Source organism: Scardinius erythrophthalmus, assembly GCF_964197995.2.
Source record: "Scardinius erythrophthalmus genome assembly, chromosome: 12".
In the NCBI taxonomy this organism is placed as follows: domain Eukaryota; kingdom Metazoa; phylum Chordata; class Actinopteri; order Cypriniformes; family Leuciscidae; genus Scardinius; species Scardinius erythrophthalmus.
In genome coordinates this window covers 17,172,171-17,194,062 of record NC_138232.1, presented here as the reverse complement: position 1 = coordinate 17,194,062, position 21,892 = coordinate 17,172,171, and the positions used below count along the sequence as shown (strand labels likewise).

At 38.7% G+C, this 21,892-nt stretch overlaps 2 protein-coding genes across 3 annotated transcripts in view; one reads left to right on the top strand and one right to left on the bottom strand.

The window, feature by feature from the left end:
- Positions 1 to 21,892, bottom strand: part of pde4ba (phosphodiesterase 4B, cAMP-specific a) — a 159,387-nt gene that overhangs the window by 113,871 nt on the left and 23,624 nt on the right. The window contains exon 2 of the mRNA XM_081381708.1: positions 11,405 to 11,500. Within this exon, the coding sequence (XP_081237834.1) occupies positions 11,405 to 11,446 (42 nt within the window). The 5' untranslated portion in view covers positions 11,447 to 11,500. The remainder of the gene's footprint in view (positions 1 to 11,404; positions 11,501 to 21,892) is intronic.
- On the top strand, positions 1,919 to 4,364 carry LOC308699689 (zona pellucida sperm-binding protein 3-like). Of its 2 annotated transcripts, none has more exons than XM_081380601.1 (8): positions 1,919 to 2,603; positions 2,680 to 2,801; positions 2,888 to 2,991; positions 3,082 to 3,259; positions 3,332 to 3,449; positions 3,517 to 3,599; positions 3,671 to 3,759; positions 3,825 to 4,364. In XM_081380601.1, exons 1-8 carry the CDS (start codon positions 2,028 to 2,030, stop codon positions 3,890 to 3,892), a joined length of 1,338 nt encoding a protein of 445 aa, XP_081236727.1. In that variant the 5' UTR covers positions 1,919 to 2,027; the 3' UTR covers positions 3,893 to 4,364. The 2 variants fall into 2 exon arrangements, with proteins under 2 accessions (XP_081236727.1, XP_081236728.1); XM_081380602.1 differs by having other exon boundaries at positions 3,800 to 3,952.

Sequence of the window (21,892 nt, the reverse complement as noted above, 5' to 3'; positions counted from 1 at the left end):
AGTGCGAAAATGAAATGGAAACACCTTAAAATGTCTCAAATCAATTCGATATACCAATTTGATCGCAAAACAGCATGTGACGTCATTACGCACAGGTTTTTATTTGCTTTAAAGCCGTTGGATGGAAACACACATTCACCAGATTTATTCGCATGAGCTTTTTTACCGAACTTCAGATAATTCGATTGACAAGTGGATGGAAACATAGCTACAGTTTCCCGAAACCATCGTTCTAACGAACATTCGCAAACAGCATCGCAAAGTTGTGTAGTTGGAACGACAGCCCTCCACCTGTGGTTAGAAGCATAGTTTCTAGTTTGCATGACATGTGGACTCAATAAATCCTTATCTTGAGCAAAATAAGCAAGCTGACATTGAGTACAACCTGTGTATTTTATTTAGAATCACATACAAATGTCATTTACGTCTTTTAGTTTGTTAAGAGATTTAAAGCACCGTTTTTGAAGACTGCGCATGTGCGAACGTAAGAACGAGTCTATGATTGAATCTGGAAATAAAGCAAAATAACTGAGAAAAATGAGAAATAGTCCTCAGATGCCATGTCTGTAATTTATAGCAAAACATCTAGCGTTAATTCGATCTCAAACAGATTCATTAAAAGAAGTTAGTACTCCACCACGTGCTTGATGTCATAAACTAACGTGGTTGAACGACCACTTTGCGACAATAGGTTTCGGGAAACAGTCGTGACTAGCTAGTTGATTTCTTCAATGATGCATCGTACTATGGTAGTTAAGCAGCGAGTTACGTCGTTGTTCGGAAACGCACCCCAGCATAGTTCAAAACATTAATATAAATTATTTCTGAACATTGACTTTCAGTCTAAATTAATCTATTTCTCATGGTTCCTCAATAGATTTTATGAAAGTAGGCTATAGAATAACATAGTTCTATAGGGTTGTGGCCCACCTGCACAACTAATTTAAACCCTGCTAGTGTCTTCTGCTGGTTAAATAACTGATATAAGATTAAAATAATATCAGATTTGTTGAATTTAAAATTAACACAAAAACAGAGATGAAAATCTACTTAAAATTTACTTTTGCAATGGTTAAATAAATGTTCAGTGATATCTTGAAAAAAAAAATTCTCTATATAGTGATGATATGGCAACTAGTAAATAGCCTACACCAAGTTTTGTCATGCAAGCATGTGTGGAACGTTTTAAACCATGTGTGTTAACTAGCCCTGCTGTGTATATGAATATAAACTCAAACTGGATTTACTACATTCGCCATGTTTTTCAGTATAGATATAGTTGGATATAAAAATCTATGGAGTTTGTTAAACATGCTTTAAACACCAGAAAACAATTTTAAGTTCTTAATGTTCATTAATGAGCTTGTCTTTTGTTCATACCTGTTAATATTTTAAATTCATTTTTTTGTAGTAGACTGTTCAGATTATAGTCTTTTGGTGCTGACCAGTATATAGTATAGTTCAAGAAAGAATGAAGTCTACAATGAATCCACAAACACTCTGATCAACCTTAACATAACAGTTGTAATGGGGAGAAAACATATCAGTGAATCTATAATAAAATAATGTTATGATCCTGCATTCCTTTGGTTGTGAACTAAATTTCTCAATTTCAGTCCCTTGTGAAGATTGCTGTTGATGTGAGGGAAGAACGTTTGTTACAATCTAAACTTGAAACATACTAAACTTTATTATTTTGAATAGTGTATAATTCTCTCTGGCCATGTTTCTGAATTAATAAAAAAGGAAGACACAAAAAGACTTGGGGTTGTTTGTGTTTCAGGGAAATGATCTGTCATTTTGATATTTAAAATAAGCAATTATTTGGTTTAGCTACTAATTACATGACCTTATATGGTACTTCATTTAGAACCAATGACTTTCACCTGTGTTATATTGACTGAGTAAATTGGCAGGTGCAGAGGAAAAATATGCTTGTCAGAAGAGAGGTGGAGCCATTCTGATTTACATCTGCATAAATTTGGATGGTAGCACCCTAATGTGTCATTGAAACAAGCTTGGCAATAATGGGGTTTTGGCAGGTTGGGTTTGGATTGGTTTTTATTCTTGTACTTGAATTTTCTGAAGCACGATGGAGACCAAGAGCAGCACATAATCAGAGTCCAAGCGAGTTTAAGCCTGGAACATTAGCTCAAGCTTTTCAACAGGCTGATTACAGGATGTCTTTGGTTCCCAGTAACACTGTATTTGCACCACAAGGGTTTCCCGCTCAGTTTCCTGTCCAGACACCTGTCGGGACTGACTTTGCAAAGTCTTCTCAAGATCTTATGGGTGTTCAATTAAAAGAGCTGTTGCAGAATCCAGTGGCGAAACTGACGTGGAGCTTTCCAAGTCTACCAGAGGAACCACAGCAGCCAGATGTTCCTTTTGAGTTTCCTTATCCTGTCCCTGCCAACAGTGTAGCTGCTCAGTGTGGAGAGAATTCAATATATGTGGGAGTGATGAAGGACTTCTATGGGACTGGGCACCAAATGTTGTCCTCTGATATTACACTGGGAGGCTGTACTGCAACTGGAGAGGATTCTTCTGCTCAAGTGTTGATCTTTGAGTCTGAACTGCATGGGTGTAGCAGCACATCAATGGTAAGGTTTTGTTGTGACCATAATCATAGGTATTCTGAACCGTCTAAGTGACTGTTCTTCTAACCTTTCTGTTTAGGTGACTGAGGATAAGCTTGTCTATAGGTTCAACATTATTTACACTCCACAAGAGGCTTCATATGGTGTTCCTATTATCAGGAGCAGTGGTGCGGTGGTTGGTATCGAGTGTCATTATCCAAGGTGAGGATTCAATAAACTCAGGCTCACTGGATGTTCTAATCCTGCCATTCATGGACAAGAGATGACTGCTCGTTTAACTCCTACAGAACACATAATGTGAGCAGCGATGCCTTAATGCCCACTTGGATCCCATATGCCTCAACTAAGGTTGCAGAGGAAGTCTTTGTCTTCTCCCTCAAGCTCATGACTGGTTGGTGTAGGACAAACAGATTTGTAGTATGCCTGTGAATAATCTTTAAGAATTTTTTTTTTTTTTTTTTTTTTTTTTTTTTTTTTGCAGATGACTGGAGATTTGAGAGACCTTCTAACCAGTACTTCCTGGGTGACATGATAAATCTTGAAGCATCAGTGCAGTTGTATAGCCATGTTCCCATCCGTGTGTTTGTGGACAGCTGTGTGGCTACTGCAATCCCTGATGTTGCTTCTGTCCCCAGATACTCCTTTATTGAGAATAATGGGTAAGAGGTGCTACCTCATGTATCCCAGCTTCCAGAAGGGTTGCATGACTTCTAACTGGGTTTGGTTCACAGGTGCTTGGTTGATGCCAAGCTCACAGGCTCCATGTCTCACTTTATGCCCCGGACTCAAGGTGATAAGCTAGGGTTTCAGCTAGAGGCGTTCAGGTTCCAGCAAGCAGACAGTGGGCTGGTATGTCTTGTAGTTGTGTAACTATGTATGATATGCTGCCATTGTGTACAAACAATTGTCTCTGCAGGTCTACATCACATGCATTTTGAAGGTGGCTGCAACAACCTCTCCAAGTTTTGAACAGAAAGCTTGTTCATTCTCTGCTAATGGGTATGTTGTCTGCTAGATAAGTGTACAGGTGAATTAGTTGCTTTAACTTAATTGAGGGTTTGTTTTGTCAGGTGGGTGTCTGCAGATGATTCTGACCAGGTGTGTGGCTGCTGCGACACAACTTGTAGCATCAGAAGTGGAAGTGATCAACTGCTTACAGGTTTGGCCTAACTCTAAGTTATTGTCATACATGGCTTTAGTTCTCACTAATCATTTGTTCCTCAGATCTACGCTGGGAAAGAGCATCTGTTGGCCCCATCAACGTTAAAGAATATGGCTATGGCCAAAAATAATTGGAAATGTGACTTCTGGTGATTTTTATTAAATGTTGTTGATATATTTGGGGTTTTTTGTCTTTACTTTTGTTTTTTGTTTTTCGGGGGGGGGGGGGGCATATTGCTCAAGTAATTTGTGGGGCTAGGTCTATTACAACACTAAAGGGCATTTCAATAGCATCATATCCTTTCTGGTGCTTACTGGTTACTTTTTGCTTTATTTTTGGGGGTTCAAGTGTGTATGCTGAAACCCTATTGTAATTGATAGAATTTCCAAGTAAGAACTTGAAACTTTGAGGGAAGGGAGTATCACAAAGGCTCACCCCAATTGACCTGATGGTGGTGCCACTGTGATCAAAAGTATGTATTGGCTCAGAACTCATAAACCATTTGTCACAGGCTCAAGTGTCTTATATCATTGGAATGCTTGACAGAAAGCATATTAGATTTGATGTCATCCTGGTCAAATTTTCAGGTATTTTTTTTTTTTAACTACTTTTGTGAGCTAGTCCTAGTTTTTTTTTTTTTTGCCTGATCAGAACCAAACCTGTGCAGAAAAATTATCTGGAGTCTGGTTCTCAATTTTAATTAACTTTTGCAACGGTGCCAAAATATTCTAAGTGGGTGTGGCCATTTCTACTAAAACAGCTATCCCTCTTGACACATGTATGGGGTCAGTCTGTGGTTGTGAAAAATTGTGTACTATAAAATGACAAAAAGAACATGAATATGGCTTTAGCTATGCAACAATCAGTCAGATTGACTTGAAAACTGGCATGTGGTGTCTTTGTTCAAGGTGCCACTATATTGTCTATGAGGACATTCGCGCATCTCAAAATACATGGCCGCCATCAGCCAATGAGCTGTCAGACTTCAACTGCGTCTGAAATCGCAGTAGTTAATTATTTCACAACCTCTAAAAAAAGTATGTATGTTTCAGTTATTTAGGAAACATTCTAAGTTTACATACCTGTTTCTCTGAAAAACAATGCTACAGCCAGTTATTCTACTTTGAAATGTGCATTTTGGGAATGTCTGTTTTTGTTTTTGTCTTTGTCTGTGTGATTCCTCTACTATCAATTTACCTAGTAGTATTTCAACACCCCAGGTTGCCAGTTGCCATAAAACACAGTCCCTGTGTCTCAATGTATACTATCCATCCTAAACAGTATGTGAGATTAAAATAAGTGTGTCCTAAAGCGTAGTATGTTGAAAAGAGTATGCCAGAAGTCCCCGGATGGTCTACTATTTCCGTGCTCACTATAACAGCTAATATTGCCCACAACCCATTGTGCTTTGGAGGATGATCCAGTTCAGAACTACAAACACAAGTAAGAAGTGTTAAACTACAATACATGGTGGATATGCGCGACCGACAGTGAGAGGTTTCGAAAAATGTTTGAGTGACCAATCAAAGTTTAACCTGATAAAAAAAAAAAAAAAAAAAAATATATATATATATATATATATATATATTTAAAGGGATGGTTCGGAGTAACCTAGGGTCCTTTGCACCATGACCTCGAACCAAACACCCCCACAGAAGCCTTTTTTGCCTTATTCGAACATTAGTAAAGTTAGAGCTTATTTAGAGAAATCAGCCAGATGGCTTAGTGCAGGCGCTAATGGAACCTAGGCTGTATCACGTAAATTACCCCACTAATAATGTCCAGAATGGTATCAAACTTCTACAGTAGTACAAATAGGTTCTGTACTCATAAAATGAGGCATTGGAAAGTTTGTAAGTACATCAGGAGTTTATTTAAATAACACTTTAATAATCATGCTACTGCTAACCCGGACGTCGACGTCACTTCACTGGTTTGGGAAAAGCACGTAAAAGTCCTGGCAGAAAAGGATGCATAAGGATGTAGTGTAACAACGAATTATTTTTTCCAAAGTGTTAACAACTTAGTGTTAACTAATAATTGTTGCAAACTGGTACTACCAACAAAATATTAGTACATTCCTGGAACTGGGCGTCGTTACACTACACCCTTATGCATCGCTTTCTGCCAGGACTTTTACATGCTTTTCCCAAACCAGTGAAGGCCAAATATTAAGATTTATTGCAGAATTAGGATGTCCTCTACGATCTCATGATGTCAGGCAAAGGACAACTAATCTGCATTTGACCGATCTAAACATTAGCTCACGGTAAACAAATCATTTTGTGATTGGACAGCATCCTCCTAAGTTGATGCTATCCAGCCGATTGGCCCAGCCCTGTTTGTGACTCAGAATTATAGCGTTTTGGCCCAGAATGAACTCTGTGGGAGAGCACAGGAGCATGACGGAGAAATCAGACAGACCAGGGATGACCAAGGTGACCTCCTGAGATTCCCTGTCTTTGGAACACTCTGCGGTCAGCGCCTGCAGTCACACGAGACCACATTCTTTTTTAATTCATTAGACTAATGCAGCATCACTCTGAGCTATAAAACAGCCCTGTGTTCTAAAGACAACCTTTTCTCCTTCAAACTAAAAATTACCCAAAGCACAGACACTCAAACAAAATATCTTCGACCATGGTGTTTGACTCTCTCTGACTTTCTTTGAAGGAAAAAAAAAATCAATTCAGTATTTGGGGATTTGAAAGCCTCCACATGTCAGTAAGATGGTCCTCAGGTACAGAACTGAGTTGGTACTATACTGGAAGACTGGTATTGTTGCCTTTTTTAATTGACTTTTGAGCATGTGTCTACAATAAACATGATTCTATATACAAATCCCAAGTGTAAAGACATACTTTCACAACTAATTATACGTAATCCTAACAAATATAATGAGGTAAGTAGCTTAACTATGTTCAGTACCTTTGTGAATGGGTAGTCCAATTATCCCAAATTAGATAAAGAGAATCATTAAAAGTGACAAGAGAGACAGTAGAGACCCATCACACTATCCATGTGAGTTCAGGGGGCTACTCAAACCAACAGTTCAATAAATTGGACACACACCTAACAGAGACTAATTTACATTCATGCATTTGGCAGACACTTTATCTATAGCATCTGTGTTAATATGAATGAATTTATTTTTCACAGGTGTTTTACCTGCATTTTGAATTTTTGCATTGTTTAGTGTATTAGGAAATGTCCGCAAACTTGGCAGAAAATTACTAATACTTTTTCTGTTTTTCTACAGATATTTTTCTTGTAGTGTATGGCAATGCAAAACACACTTTCTGAACTGACAGGATATCAGATTCTGCAGACAAAATTGTAAATAATGCATTTAACAGAATTAGGATTGTATCTACTAATAATAAACAATCAAAATAGTCATTCATTAATTTCTTTAGGCATCTAAAAAAAAGTGACTAAAACACTCACAAAGTTCTGAGCTTTCAATGGCTAAAACATGACAGAAGCCCTTTCAGCTAGCTAGTCCAAGACTTGGCTTAGCAATCCAAAATAAATTGACCAATACAAATTATTAAAACACAAACAGATGAAAACCTAAATGTCAAACATTGGACAGAAGCCAAACAAAGAGTGCAAATTGGCATAATATTTGAGCACAGTGACTAAAAAGTACCCAAAGATACATGTACATGCAGAAAGGGACAGAAGAGAGAAAAGTAGACAGAGAAAGATGACAGGCTGTGTCCCCAGTGCACACAAATGAAGTGGAAACAGAAGTGTACTTCTTGACCTCATGTTTGAACTACACACAGACCAGGAAGACTTATTTTCCAATTTCAAAGCCCACCACAAAGACTTCCATCTGAAAGCATACAAGGACAAACTCTCATGCCTGCAAGGTGAAACTCTAGCAAGCTAATAACTGGCTGCAAACTATACAGCATTTGATCCCCTGACATGACAAAAGAGCAACCAGCAGGGACCACCAAAAATAAGTCATATTTTTTAAAGGGGTCATATAATGCCATTTTTGTACAAGCTAATATGATTCTTAGGGTCTAGATTAAAAGTTTGTAATATACTTTAATTAAAAATTCTCATTAGTATTGTAAGAAAACACTCATTTTACCTGGTCAAAAACAGCTCTGTTTTCAGCACGCTGTTTCAGTGCATGTGTCTTTAAATGATAATGAGCTTTGCTCACCCCGCCCCTCTATTCTGTGAGTACACAGTTTGAAATAATACACAATAACCATAACGCGTTGTTCATTATAAACGTGGGATTATGAATTATATTGAAAACGTCGTACATAGAAAACATGCTGTAATGTACCCTGAGTGTAAACCTTAGACACATTCATCTGAAGCGTGCAGCAAGGTTTGCAAATTTGCAAAGATTAATATTATTAGTATTAATATAAAGGTTAATAAAACATTACACTCACTTCTGGAGGTTCAGCAGGAACTCGTTGGTACCGATCCATTTTTTCTCGTTTGTAAAGCTGTCTGGTGTGAAATGATTTGCAAACATGAAAGCATGGTTGATCGTGGGGAATCCCCGTGAGGGAATCCCCGCGTCAATCCTTTGGGCATATTCCCTTCAAAAACAAAACTCAGCCACTGCATCTTCAACGGTTCGGATTTAGGAACATCAAAATGACTGCTGTGTTCCTTATTACACCGAAGAACACAATCACAGACACCATTCTGCTCATAGACAGCGCTCCAGTGAGGGTATCAACAATGACGTGCGGACTATGATGACAGACAGCTCGCTCACGAGTGAGGGCGGGTCTGTGTTGAAACGCTGCTGTCAATCACCAATCGTGGGAGGGGCGTCGATTTTGTGATGTCACAAAATCGAACGGCTTGATTTCAGAGAGGGTCAAACATATAAGGAGATTTAAAAAAAAACACTGGATAGATTTTTATCATTTTATGATGGTTGTGTACAGGCACTGCCAACACACATTTCAGTACAATCAACTTGTAAAAGTGCATGTACCATTATATGACCCCTTTAACCAACATTTGTGCCTTCATTGTGGAGCTGAGGGACATCTGATGTCAGAGCGCCCTGTGTGACCACCTCGCCCAGCAATGAGTAACATTCATGTACATCCCAAAATAACCTCTCTGCTGCACATTCCTGTATCAGAAGCCGCGTTTCCATTACCCTTCAAATTGCGCAAACTGGAAGACTTTTTTCATAACACCATCAGGGCACTATGAATATCGGGTCATGCCGTACAGGCAGTCCAACTCACCCTCCGTGTTCTAGGCCTTCATGAATGAGGTGTTCCGGGAGCACCTCCATCGTTTCTTGATCATCTACATTCACATTATCCTCATCTACTCCCGGAACGAGGCAGACCAACTGGGGTGGGAGCTGTGCTGTCGCAGCAGCAGGGGGACCCACCAAAACTCCATCCATATGCCTTTTTTCTCCAAAAAGTTATCCCCGACGGAACAGCTGTATATATACTTCATTGTGGACTGTCTTCTTATTGGCACTGTAAATAAATTCCACCTTGCACAAAGTGCTTCTGCGAGAGCGCCATCCTTTCTACATCCCGGCAAAGCAAGACTTGAGAAACTTAACCTCGCATTGGTTTCATACAGATTACATAAACAAAGAATAGTTGTTTTTGATATTAATTACTTAATTTAAAAGTGGATACTTCAAGCTTTCTAAAGACATCTCTCATGTCTGTGTGGCAGTTACAATTTGTTTTCTTCAGAATGGACTTCACTGAGAGAGAGAGATGGCAGAACCCGCATCATGTTTGTTTTATTCTTTTTGCGAAAAGCACAACATTTTGTTTTTATTATGAGTGTATAAAAATAAAAGTAGACACTTAACAGTTTCAAATGATGTATAACACTTATCTGTTCGACAAAATTCGACTGAGTAATTTGAGTCTCTTTCGCATTGATAAGAAAAACAGCGAGGTGGTCGTGCCGGTAGAATGAGCCCTAATGCCTAGAGGCGAAACTTGACCGTGTGCCTCGTAGGCTAGGGTGATCTCACTCAATGTGAAATTGTCTGTAATGGAGCCCCCTGGTTACAGCCCCCATGACAAATTAAAAGCTGTTCTGACTTACGCCACTGGGTAGTACGGTGGACGTAAATCTGAAGAGCACTAACTGGACACAATAAGTGGAGTTTCTCCTGCTCTGGCGTAATGAACGGCGGAGGACAGAAGGCTTCAAGAATGGAACTTTAGGAAGATGGTCGGGGGAAGGGTGCAAAATAGCCTTGACCAGTCCAGGGGAAAAGTCTAAGCAGGATATAGTGAAATCGACAGAGCGTGTAAATCCCCAATTCGCTTTAGTGACGAGTTAGCCATAAGGAAAACTCTCTTTAGAGTAAGAAGCTTGACTGGCGCTGACTCTAGTGGTTCAAACGGGTTGTCGACTAGCCCCTCAAGGACCACAGCTAAGTCCCACAAGGGAACTTTCACTCTGATGGGTGGTTTCAGTCACCTAGCTCCATGAAGGAAGTGGGCGATCAGAGGGTGTTTCTCTACTGAAACCCCGTCAATCAGAGCTTGGCAAGCAGAAATGGCGGCCATAAATACTCTGAGAGTATCAGGACATATGCCTGAAAATCTGACAAACAACTACAGTAAATGTGACCTTAAAGGTGGTACAGTATCAGTGATTTCAGGCCCAAAAATATTTTGATCACATTCATCTAATCTTTCCTAACGATCCGCTAGCTGCCCGCCCCATAAGCATGCCGTCAAAAAAACGCGTCTCTGTAGGCAGCCTAGGCTCTGAGATCTGCACACAAAAACAAATGGTTTAGCCAACACTCAAAACCCATTCAAATACTGTTCCAACCAATCACCGACAGGGGGAGGGTGTTGTGAGGTTTTGTGCTCGTGCACGGCTGCACGCGAAGTCAGAGCTGAAGAAAAAGCTGGCTCAAAACCTCACAACACCCTCCCCCTGTCGGTGATTGGTTGGAACACTATTTGTTTTGGTTTTGAGTGTTTGGCTAAACCATTTGTTTTTGTGTGCAGATCTCAGAGCCTAGGCTGCCTACAGAGACGCGTTTTTTTGACGGCATGCTTATGGGGCGGGCAGCTAGCGGATCGTTAGGAAAGATTAGATGAATGTGATAAAAATATTTTTGGGCCTGAAATCACTGATACCACCTTTAAGTGTGTAATATATAGTATGTTATTCAGAACATATTAACACTCATAAAGACTTGTTGCCATCTAGTGGTAAAACAATGTAACCTCCATAAAGGATCAATGAAAAATCACCACCAAGCGAACAGACTGAAAGTTTTCTGGAACGCACGAACAAAACACTTGTTCGGCTTGAAATGGCGCTGCACAGACCGATCGATGTATGACATCAAAGTACGCGAGAGCGTTTAGAGAGCAGATGGCTCCGTATGCTTTTGACTAAATGTCATCACTCTTTGAGCACTGTTCTGCCAATCAAATCTGAGGTCCGGAACTAATTGTGGAAAAAATGACTCTAAAATATTCATTGTACAAAACCAATTAAATAATTCCAAAACGCCGCTCAATGCTGCACATGACCAATCAGGATAAAATATTCCAAAGAGCTGTTTGACACAAATTAGTCAATCAATTAGTCGTTTTTGAAAATATGTGATTCCATATTCCCAGAACTTACTCACCTCATTAGGTGACACAGTTAGAACGCTCCGGCTCTTCCTCATCTTCTGTTAAGTTTTCCTCTGCCTGTCTTGCACAGGCCTGCTCCGCTGACACTCCTGCACAAAACAACACAAACCCACACAATCATCTCTCTCAGCAAAGACAAAAAAATATAGGAAAGAAAAGACATTTGACCTTGCTTGCTCGTGAGAGCTGCCTCAGTGTAAAGTTAAGATGTAGAGTCTTTCTTTATTCTTCTGTGAGTGATAGAGAGAGCAGAAGAGTTTGTTTGCTGTCTGACAGTGACAAGCATCTCTTAAACCCTTGCAGTAACCTCTTTATCAGCTTTTACACTCAATTTTTTTTTCAGCCTGTCTAAATTGACTTGCAAAAACGATTTCAAAAAGAGATCCCTGTACAGAGACTGTTTTTTACATCCCATGTGCATGATGCTGCTGGATCACTTATAATAGCGAAAATGAAAATAAAAGCGTGTTGCAGAAATGTTATGTTAGTGTTATCACTTGCAATCACTTTCAAATGAGGCTGGTCCCTTTTAATTTGACAGTAAAAAGATGTTACCTTAATTTTGATTGCCTTAAGTTTGATTTATGTTATGCAGTTTGAAGACTATTTTGTGTTTAATGTTATTTTTTTATTATTATTTTTCTTTATTAATTTTATCTGTATTATTATTCTTTATTAGTATTCATAATCAGTTGTATTATCTTATGAAGTTTAAAATGCATGAGTTAGACTATAGATTGCATGGACACGTGTTTAAGGATCATATTTCCACACAGGGAGGGGAGCTAGTTGGCATGTTCTTTACAAGGAAAGGAATGTTTCTCAAATGATGCAAATGTACCACAAATGTGTACACTGAGGAATAGTTTCTTAATATGGAGAGTGTATTGTACCATGTGTAAGCACGAGGTATACTTCCATTTTTAAGCATAAGCAACATGTTTTTCTACCTTACAAGGAAGTTGTTAGTCCCAGAGTGGTGTATATAAGCTCAATCTTACTGTTAGGGGGTGAGGGAGGAGAAACACAGAGAAACCATTTTCAGCTGGCATGATGGGGTAAGGGGATAGATAAATGGGGAACAGAGAAATCTGGAATGAAGACCACCTCTCATGTAGCCTTATTGTTGCCTGTTTCTCTCTGTCTTATACATGTATACAAATAATAAATAAGAGATCGCTTGGCAAAATATCTGGTGTAGCTTCCATGATTCAACAATAATGGAGAGAAGCATGATTTTCAAATCTACACAACAAAAATGATAACACAGATACAAATGCTTCACAATATCATCATTCATTCTCTCCCATACATATTAATTAATAATTCTATCCCAGGTTGATGAATAACTTCAGTATCAGTAGTGGTGTTCATTTCGTCACGGATTCGAACAATAATGCCTTGTCTAATTTAATTACGGTTACAACTTATTTTTCATCTTGCTTTTATCCACTATTAGTACAAGCCTGTTGTAGCAGACCGCATCCGAATGATGACCAAAAACATACTGATGAGTTCAATGAAGTTTATTGTACATCACACAAAAGATGAAGTGTTAGTTTTACTCCAGAGAATCACTGTAAGAGCTGAATAAACACAGTATAAGAAGTGCTCATTAAAACCCTTTAAGGTACTACTCAACCATTTGGTAGACCACATTTTAAGTCACTATATATTTCATTGAAAAATGCATCAAACTTAACTCAACCTGAATGAGCCATCTCTATCGTTTGGTGTAGTTGTGCAATGCTAAAAAAAATCCACTAGATGGCACTGTGTCTGTGAGCAGCATGCCTTTTCAGTGTTCCTTCAAACAGCACGTGACACAGCGAAATGTACTCATCCTTTGATGACGCATATCGGCGGGACTTTTAAAGGTAAAACTATTTTGTTGACATATTATCGTTTCAGAGGAGTTGTTAAACAGAATTATGCAACTTAATTAAAAAAAAAATTAGTCTTATAAGGGTCAAATATTTTTTTTCCAAAACATGCTCTACCAAACGGTTGAGTTGTCATTTTATGGTAGAGAAGCTATAGCCTAGCTAATGTTGGTAAAATTAGCTAATGTTGGTAAAATTAGCTAATGTTGGTAAAATGAGCTATTTACAATGAACAAAATGGTTAGTGTTGTTAAAATGATAAATTTAATATTATTCAATTACATATTTGATGAAAAATATTTGATCAATATAATTTTTTCACCATTTCTGGGAGAGCGGGGCACAAAGTAACACTTTTTTGACTTTCTCAGTTTGTGTAAATCTACTTATGGTTCAGAGTATTAATTTTTTCCCACATTAATTTCCCACATGTCTAGTACAATTATGTGGTTTTGTTGTATTAATACAGTATATACATTTTTCTTGATATACCCCAAAAGAATGGAAGTGGAATGTGACAACATGCCCCATAGGTGGGGTACATTGTAACATGACATAAAACAGCTTAAAATGTTATATGATCTAATAAAAAAATATATACAAGACAAACTAAAATATTTTCTAAATAAAATACAATTATTAACTTTTTCATATAAAATAATGTCATTTTTTACGGAGCCCCCCTAGTCCCACTTCGTCAAAAAAAAAATTATAACTATCTCGTGGCCTCAAGATAGTATCTTGAGGCCACGAGTTACTATCTTGAGGCCACGAGTTACTATCTTGAGGCTACGAGTTACTTTCTTGAGGCCACGAGTTACTATCTTGAGGCCACGAGTTACTATCTTGAGGCCACGAGTTACTATCTTGAGGCCACGAGTTACTATCTTGAGGCCACGAGTTACTATCTTGAGGCTACGAGTTACTATCTTGAGGCCACGAGTTACTATCTTGAGGCCATGAGATAGTTATAATAAAATAAAGTGGGACTAGGGGGGCTCCGTACTAATCAAATCTTGGGTGAAGTTTTGCACCAACACACACATACACACACACACACACACACACACACACACACACACACACACACACACACACACACACTCACTCTCACACTCACAGTGTTTGGAGCCATCAATAGCAGCCATCAGATTTTTTATTGGTCAAGAAATTGCACTTAATATGACTTGTTCTGAATGTTGTTCTTTTATTATGAACAGACGTCTCAACCGTTTGGTAGAGGACTGTATCTAAAATACTGTAGGGTCTATTTTAAAAAAAAATATTGATTGTTGTTATTGTTATCATAATTGAATAAAAAATACAAAGAAATCATTTTTCCTTTGCTTTTTTCATGGTGCGTACCTTAAAGGGTTAAAGTCTTGTACATAAACTCTCTCTCTCCCTTTCATTATCATCAACATCCACAGCAAAGTAGCCTACACAAAACACTCCTTACAACTAACAGTAAACAAATATATACACACCTTTTCAGTGGGTGCTTAATAAACTGGTAAACTTTATATCCGTAAAACGACTTGAGCTGTCAAAAGTGCGCGCTCTCACTTTAATTTCTAGGGTGGTTGTGTACACACACTACCACCACACATTTATGTTCAAACGCCATGTAAAAGTGAATTTTGCATAATAGGTGCCCTTTAAGTCTGTGTTCTCTTGTAAATCCGTCAGCCACTTCTGTGCCAAGCTCAATCCTCAGCCACTGAATACGACGGACAGTCCAGCCCGCAGGGAATTTGGCAGCTGTCTCTCAACAGCTGAAAGCCTGAAAAGACTCCATAACCACTTTCTATTGATTTGACCTCTGCTTTCTTACCTTGTCTGTTTTGTGTGCTTTCAGCCGCCTGGTCATACTGACATTAACCAGAGAAGGATTTAAATGCCCTACCGGGTCTAACAGTAAGTAAGAGCTCACTTTACATATTGCCTCTGTCACTGACTTCATTGAATTGGGTGAATATGTGGCGTGTAAAGAAGTCTCTGGCAGTATGTGTTTTTTATTTGACAGTCACTCATCCTTCGTCAAGGATTCTCACGCTGTGTCAAGGACTGCGTCCTGAAGCACGTGTGAAATCAGTCTAATGGCGTGATGGGACGTCATGACCAGGAAGCTATAAAGCTAACCCAGACCATACAATGTCAGCTTTTGATGGGCCGAAGCAAGACCCTGTCCCAAATGGCACACTTCATATGCACTTTCGGTCTTGTTGGACTTACAATGGCTGCCGCGTGCGTGTGTCCGTTAAGTCTGTGATACCGTAGTAGGGTGTCCCATTTGTCATTTTATGCCTCAGAAGGGTGCTCGCGAGCGCCCCCTTTGCGGTTGATATGCGCCCTCGATGCACACTTTTTTCAGAGCCCGCCGCAGCAGACTACTTCCCGACAGTCAAAGCGGCATTACGTCACGAAAGTACGGACTCGTAGGAAGAAGTACGGACTTTTCAGGGAACAAAGGTTACAGTTGTAACCAAGATATTTTCCAAGAATATAACAGGCTTTTTTTTTTAAAGTTCAATTTAAAAAAAAAAAAAATTTTAGTGTGTTGCTGAAATTTGTTAATGTTTTCCAATTTAGGATTTGTTCAATATTAGTATTGATTAGTATTTAGTATTGATTATTAGTATGTATATATATATATATATATATATATATATATATATATATATATATATATATATATATATATATATATATATATAATAAATAAATACTTCACACAACTATGGAAACATATTTCTGCCTCAGTGTAAAAAAATAAAACTGGTAATTATGATTAAAAAAATCACATTGTCAGATTTAAAATGAGAAATGAAGGTGTGAGACATAAAATCACTTTACGAGAAACAAAAAATAATTGAATTGAAAAAAATTTAATTACAAGAAAAAAAAATCACATTTAAGGGAGACATATTTCATGATATAAATATCTTGAAGGTCTAAAGTGGTCTACAGTCTACATTTCAACTAGACTGTTATCAGAAGCTCTTGAAATAAAAGTCACAGGAGTTTGACAAACCTATTTATTTAAAGAATGGATGCACATTCACTGCGGCATCAGAAAAAAACATCAGCTCCACAGACACTTCACAGGCTGAGGGCCTAAATACCTATTTACCTATTCACCTCTCCCCATTCAAAGAGTAAATGAATGATAAATGTGTTCTAATATAATACTGTAGCAGCTGCAATCCGCACAATCACCAGCACACAAAAGAAATTGTGTGAGTCACTGCCAGCTAAATTACCATCCCCATTAAATCAATATACGCCCCCCTACTAATTACAAAGCCTTAATGTACAGATGCAGCATGAATATGTCAGTATCTGTGGATCTCAAACCCTGTTTTCCTTCACATTTTATGTTCACCCATAGACCTTGAACTCAAATTGTTTGTTCTCTGGTTTAATACAAATAAATGCATTTTGCATGGATACCTATTGTTTTAGTCATTGTATTCATATTTAATTAAGCAACAAACTATTCAATATTTTGTGGCTACATTACATAATTTGCATTTATTTATTTATTTCTCGTCTTCTCAAACATCTAAAGGAGTTTTTCCTTGCCACTATTTTTTGTAAAGCTGCTTTAGAATAATAAGCATATTTAGAAGCACTTCACAAATCAATTGAATGGAATACTAAATAGATTTAGTTTTTCTTCGACCTAAAAGTCAAGTTTGTTGTTTTGCTCTTTGCTTGCTTGCTCACTTTGCTACAATGTTGAGTTAAAACAGCATTACATGCACTGACGAGTCTATTCTCATTAGACAATAACATAAAAGGGTTATAATATTTGAGACGTCCTCTGGGCAACAAAACAATCTGGTCCCACTGCTGTCGTTTTGTTGTTCTTCTGTGAAAGGCTCTGACATCCTGATAATAATTACTGTGACTAAAGTTCTTCTTTTGCCAGATGTTTTGACATCTGACAGACGGCAAGTATAATGCCCCTTCAAGCAAAAATACATATTCTAAGACAGAGTGTTTCAGTGGTTAAACACAATTAGTTACAGTCCATTTGCATGCAGCAGAGTGACAACACTGAAAGAAAACTTGTTTCTAGGAGACAATGTTCAAGTATTTATTGTCACCATACCATTATTACATTATAAAACACATGTAAACAAAATAAGCCAATCTGAAGAACAATTTTTTGCTTCATAGAGCATAGCGATTAAATAAACCCTGTCATCTGGTACATCCCAGTTGAGTTTGGCATTTCACTGTGCTCGATTTGTTGTTTTGGGGAGGTACTTAGGGGAGTGCTGGGCACAACCTAAAGGCCCGTACACACCGGGACGAATATCGGCGCGCGTTATTCGCCAGCGTTTTTCAACGCGTTTTTTGTGTTCACACCCAAGCGATTTTCGCTGACGTGAACATGCAAATTCATTCCCTGACATTAGATGGCGCTTAATACCACTCCATAACAGTTCTCTTTTATCAAGATTTTTGTAGTCACTGTCGCGTTTGTCATATAGTTCTTTATGTTCCGACACCAACGAGACCAGCAGCTCTACATTCATCTTGCCTTGCATCTTCCTCGTCTTATTTCTTCCCGGCAGTGTTTAGACGCTACTCGGCATATATCTTCTTCGCCGTTACGTATGTGTGCTCGGCAAGACCGTTTTGTGTTTGAGCGCCCCCAAGTTGTGTTTTACTGTAACTTCAGAAGCTCCAGACACGTGAGCAAAAGCGCCAATCTCATTGGTCGGATAGTTTTTGACACGGCGCGTCAAACCAAAAAAACGAACCCGAGGCGTTTTTTAAAAAATGACGCTTTTACACGTGGCGTTTTTCGCGTCGGTGTGCACACTCACATTGGTGCCCTTTGTTTAGTCACGAGGCGTTAAACGTCGGCGAATATCGCGCGCGAAATTCGTCCCGGTGTGAACAGGCCTTAACGCGGGGTTAAATGTAACACAAACCTTTTACATAGTTAGTCAGGGTCAAGCAGGTTGTGTTTCCGCTTATTTTCTCACACAATAGGGATACTTTAAAACATTTGGAAGTAAGGGAATTGACGATATACAGCTTCTGACAAATAATGAAAATCTACTGGAGCAGAAATCCTTGTATCCAGGTAAAGCTACAAACTTTTTGTTGCTATGCTATACTTCCTTGTTGATTTATGTCTTTTGTATCATAGGGAACATTCCCATGATAATGTTTAGTGAGAGTCACGCACACCCATTTGAGCATCAAAACAAACAGATAATGATTACGGTTGGATAAAGGGTCTTTAGTGTTTAATCTGTCCTAATGATATAAACTCAATTTAAATGAACTCCTAGTCACTGAGCTGCTCTTCCCTCCAGTGAGGCAATTTAGGTTTCCTTAATAACCTGTGTCTGTATCAGGGGATTTCTTCAGTAAAGCAATAATCCAGAGTGGAAGAGGGCAAATGGCTTAGATGTATCAGGGATTATCAGCATTTCTGTTGAGCTTTATAACTAAGAGGGAACACAGACTGGATGGATGGATGGATGGATAGACAGATTGATTTACACTGACAGATAGATAGATAGATAGATAGATAGATAGATAGATAGATAGATAGATAGATAGATAGATAGATAGATAGATAGATAGATAGATAGATAGATAGATAGATAGATAGATAGATAGATAGATAGATAGATCTATCCTGTTTTTCCTTGTACCTTGTTTGTCGCCATAGTTAACCTCATTAGTTCCCATGACATCAAATCACCAACACCTGTCCCTCGTCAGCCCCTTGTTAACCTGTCTATTTAAACCTCTGTGCTTCAGTTGTTGTTTGTTGTTGTTACACTGCATCTCTGAGTGTTATTGCTGATTTTATGTCTCTTGGTTTTTGGATTCTCTGTCTGTCTTGTGGATTACACTTTTTATGTGTTTCCTGCCTTGTTGTTTATTTGGATTGAGTGGTTTGACCCATTGCCTGCTGTTTTGATTACGATTCTGGACTGTCCTATTAAATGCTGCATTTAGATCTTCACTTAAGTCTCGGAACAGTTTGTATCAGAAACCTCACCATGTACAGATCCAGCAACCGAGTAAGACCCGGATATACCATTATACCATGGATCCAGCAGTTCGTCTAGTCCGCCTTCGTCAGGGAACTCCCTCGCTCAATGAATGAATGAATCAATGAATGAAGCATTTATATATGGCCACATTCAGGACTTCCTAGGTATTGCTAATTTCACCGACCTTCCAGACTTTGCTGTTATTTATTTCTTTAGTTATGGACTCAACAACCCATTACAATCCACACTGATCCGTGATGGTGCTCTCCAGTGGCTCCGGTTGCCACACCAGAACCACACAGCTTGGGAATATTAGTTTTAAAATTCTGCTTTAGTGTTTCAGTACAAATCCAAACCTTTCTTTTCCTAATATTGTCATAAGATTTTTGTAGAACAAGTACTGCAACAGATGGTATGACCCACACAGAGCCCTGATCTCAACCTCGTCGAGTCAGCCTGGAATTACTCGAAGAGACTGAAGCAAGTGAGGAAAAAATGCCAGTCAAAATCCATAGATGAAGCATGAGAAAGTTTCTAAAATGCTCAGCTCAAAAACCTACCTGCAAATTACCTTGAAAGTGTACTGCTTTGAAGACACCAAATATTATTTTGATTAGAGATTCGAAGTGCAGTGATAAATATTATTCATGGTGATTGCAAATATCCTTATTTACAGCATCATTTGCACAGTACTGCACTTCTTTTCTACTTTTGGTGGACTTTTAGTTCTTTCAAAGAGAGTAAAATCAGATATTATTTGCTGAAATTAAAAATAAAAGTGTTATCAAGCTGTTCACAATGCCATTACATTCCTCCAAGCCCTTTAATCAGGTAATTGAAGCCTTAGAAATTCTCTTTTGGTCAAAGCTTATTTATTTTTTAAAGAGTGGTTGATGGTCAGCCATGGAACACAGTTTGCTTTAACCGAGCCCAGATAACATCCCTCAAAGGAAGCCTGAAACTCAGAAAGCTATGCTTGTGGCGAATGCTTTTACATCACACAGTGTGAGCGGTGAGCCAAAACCATATCAAAGAACAAGAACAAACAAGCAACAGCAAGGAACAGATGCTGTACTGTTATATGGACAAAACTTATTAATAGAAAAGTTAAGACTTTAAAAAAAATAAGTGACAAAGATTGGAAAGGCAAATTTTTTCGAGCACCAACTGTCATTGTTTCTCACTTAGTACTCTGCAAACTCAATACCTGCACACAGAGGCGGCACAAACATCAATTACCGAGCAACGGCAAAATGTTACAGCGCAGGAGCTTGTTAAACACAAACAAGGGCTCCAGGACTCAGGAGGAAATAAGTTTGTTAAAGCAGTCCCTGAGCATATCTTACAGCTTATCTAATTTCTAAGGAGTCATCATCCGATCTGTTAAATAATGAATGAGAGACTTATTGCACCCAGTGGGTCTGTACCTTTTAAAGTCTTCCCTATAGGACAGAAACAAGTTCCTGGACGTCAGAAGAACGTAGGAATCAATGCATATGAAGGTACCATGGAAAATTTCATGTTTGCTCTATCTGATCTGTTGCGTGCAACAGATTCCCAGCTGACGTAATGTCACCACAAGATACCAGTCACACTGGCATTCTGCTCTCAGGTGGGACATGGAGAATAAACACTTATTTTGCTTCTCCAAACTGGAGTTCTGAGTACAGCAGTTCAGAACAGCTATCTGGGGAACCAATACCAAGGTTTTACTTAACTGCATCAGGCTTAGTTTTTGATTATAGACACATTCTTTCTAATTAAAAAGCAAAATACAATCAAACCTTTTTTTTTCTTCAAGCAATATTAATTCTGAGCTTTTGCCATGGGATCAAGGTTTGGCTGGTTATCATGAGACACCGTTAGAGCAACACAATCTCATGGTAATCCGTAACTATTTCACATTTTGGCAAATTGGTGGGTAATTTTAGCCTAGAAATCTAGACGCACCCTAGCGGCAGCAAAATGTATTTCGCAGCCAGGGGGGTCTAGCAACTCTCAATAGACCTTCTAGCTGCAAAAAACTAAATTGGGTCAGGCCAATCACGTCGTGTATAGAGTAGGCGGGGTGGGCTTAACATAATGACGACAGAGTTGCGACGGTCAACTGCTGCCACTTGAAAACAAAGAATGGCGGCTGCTGCTGGAGAACAACGGTCTTTCGAATCGGCTTTGGCCGTGACTCTGGAGGACTTGGAGACTCAAAGATTTTCTTTGAGAAAAGAGCAAAGAACGGCACTTAAGTCATTCTTAAAAAAAGGAAGATGTGTTCGTCGTTTTGCCAAGCAGATATGGCAAAAGTTGAATCTATCAACTAGCTCCGCTGTTGGGAAAACGCTCTGGTTGGCTGAAGCGCTGTCCTATTGCGTGCAGAGGGAATCTGAATGACAGCCGTTTATCCCGCCCCTCGGATTGAGCCGTGTCTATGGTGAGTTTCCAGACCTAACATCTTGATGTAGGTCTGGCTTGCCAGGCTAGGGTAATTTGTATGTATTCGTACAATCTCATTCTTACATGATCTTCTTACGTTGTTTAGGGGTGGACCTTCATGCTTACTTTTTTCAAA

Bases quoted from the DNA above. Each gene is read 5' to 3' on its own strand.
- LOC308699689 (XM_081380601.1), top strand. From the start codon at position 2,028: ATGGGGTTTTGGCAGGTTGGGTTTGGATTGGTTTTTATTCTTGTACTT. The intron at 3,260-3,331 runs GTAAGAGGTGCT...TTTGGTTCACAG, and splicing joins TCCTTTATTGAGAATAATGG to GTGCTTGGTTGATGCCAAGC. The intron at 3,600-3,670 runs GTATGTTGTCTG...TTGTTTTGTCAG, and splicing joins TGTTCATTCTCTGCTAATGG to GTGGGTGTCTGCAGATGATT.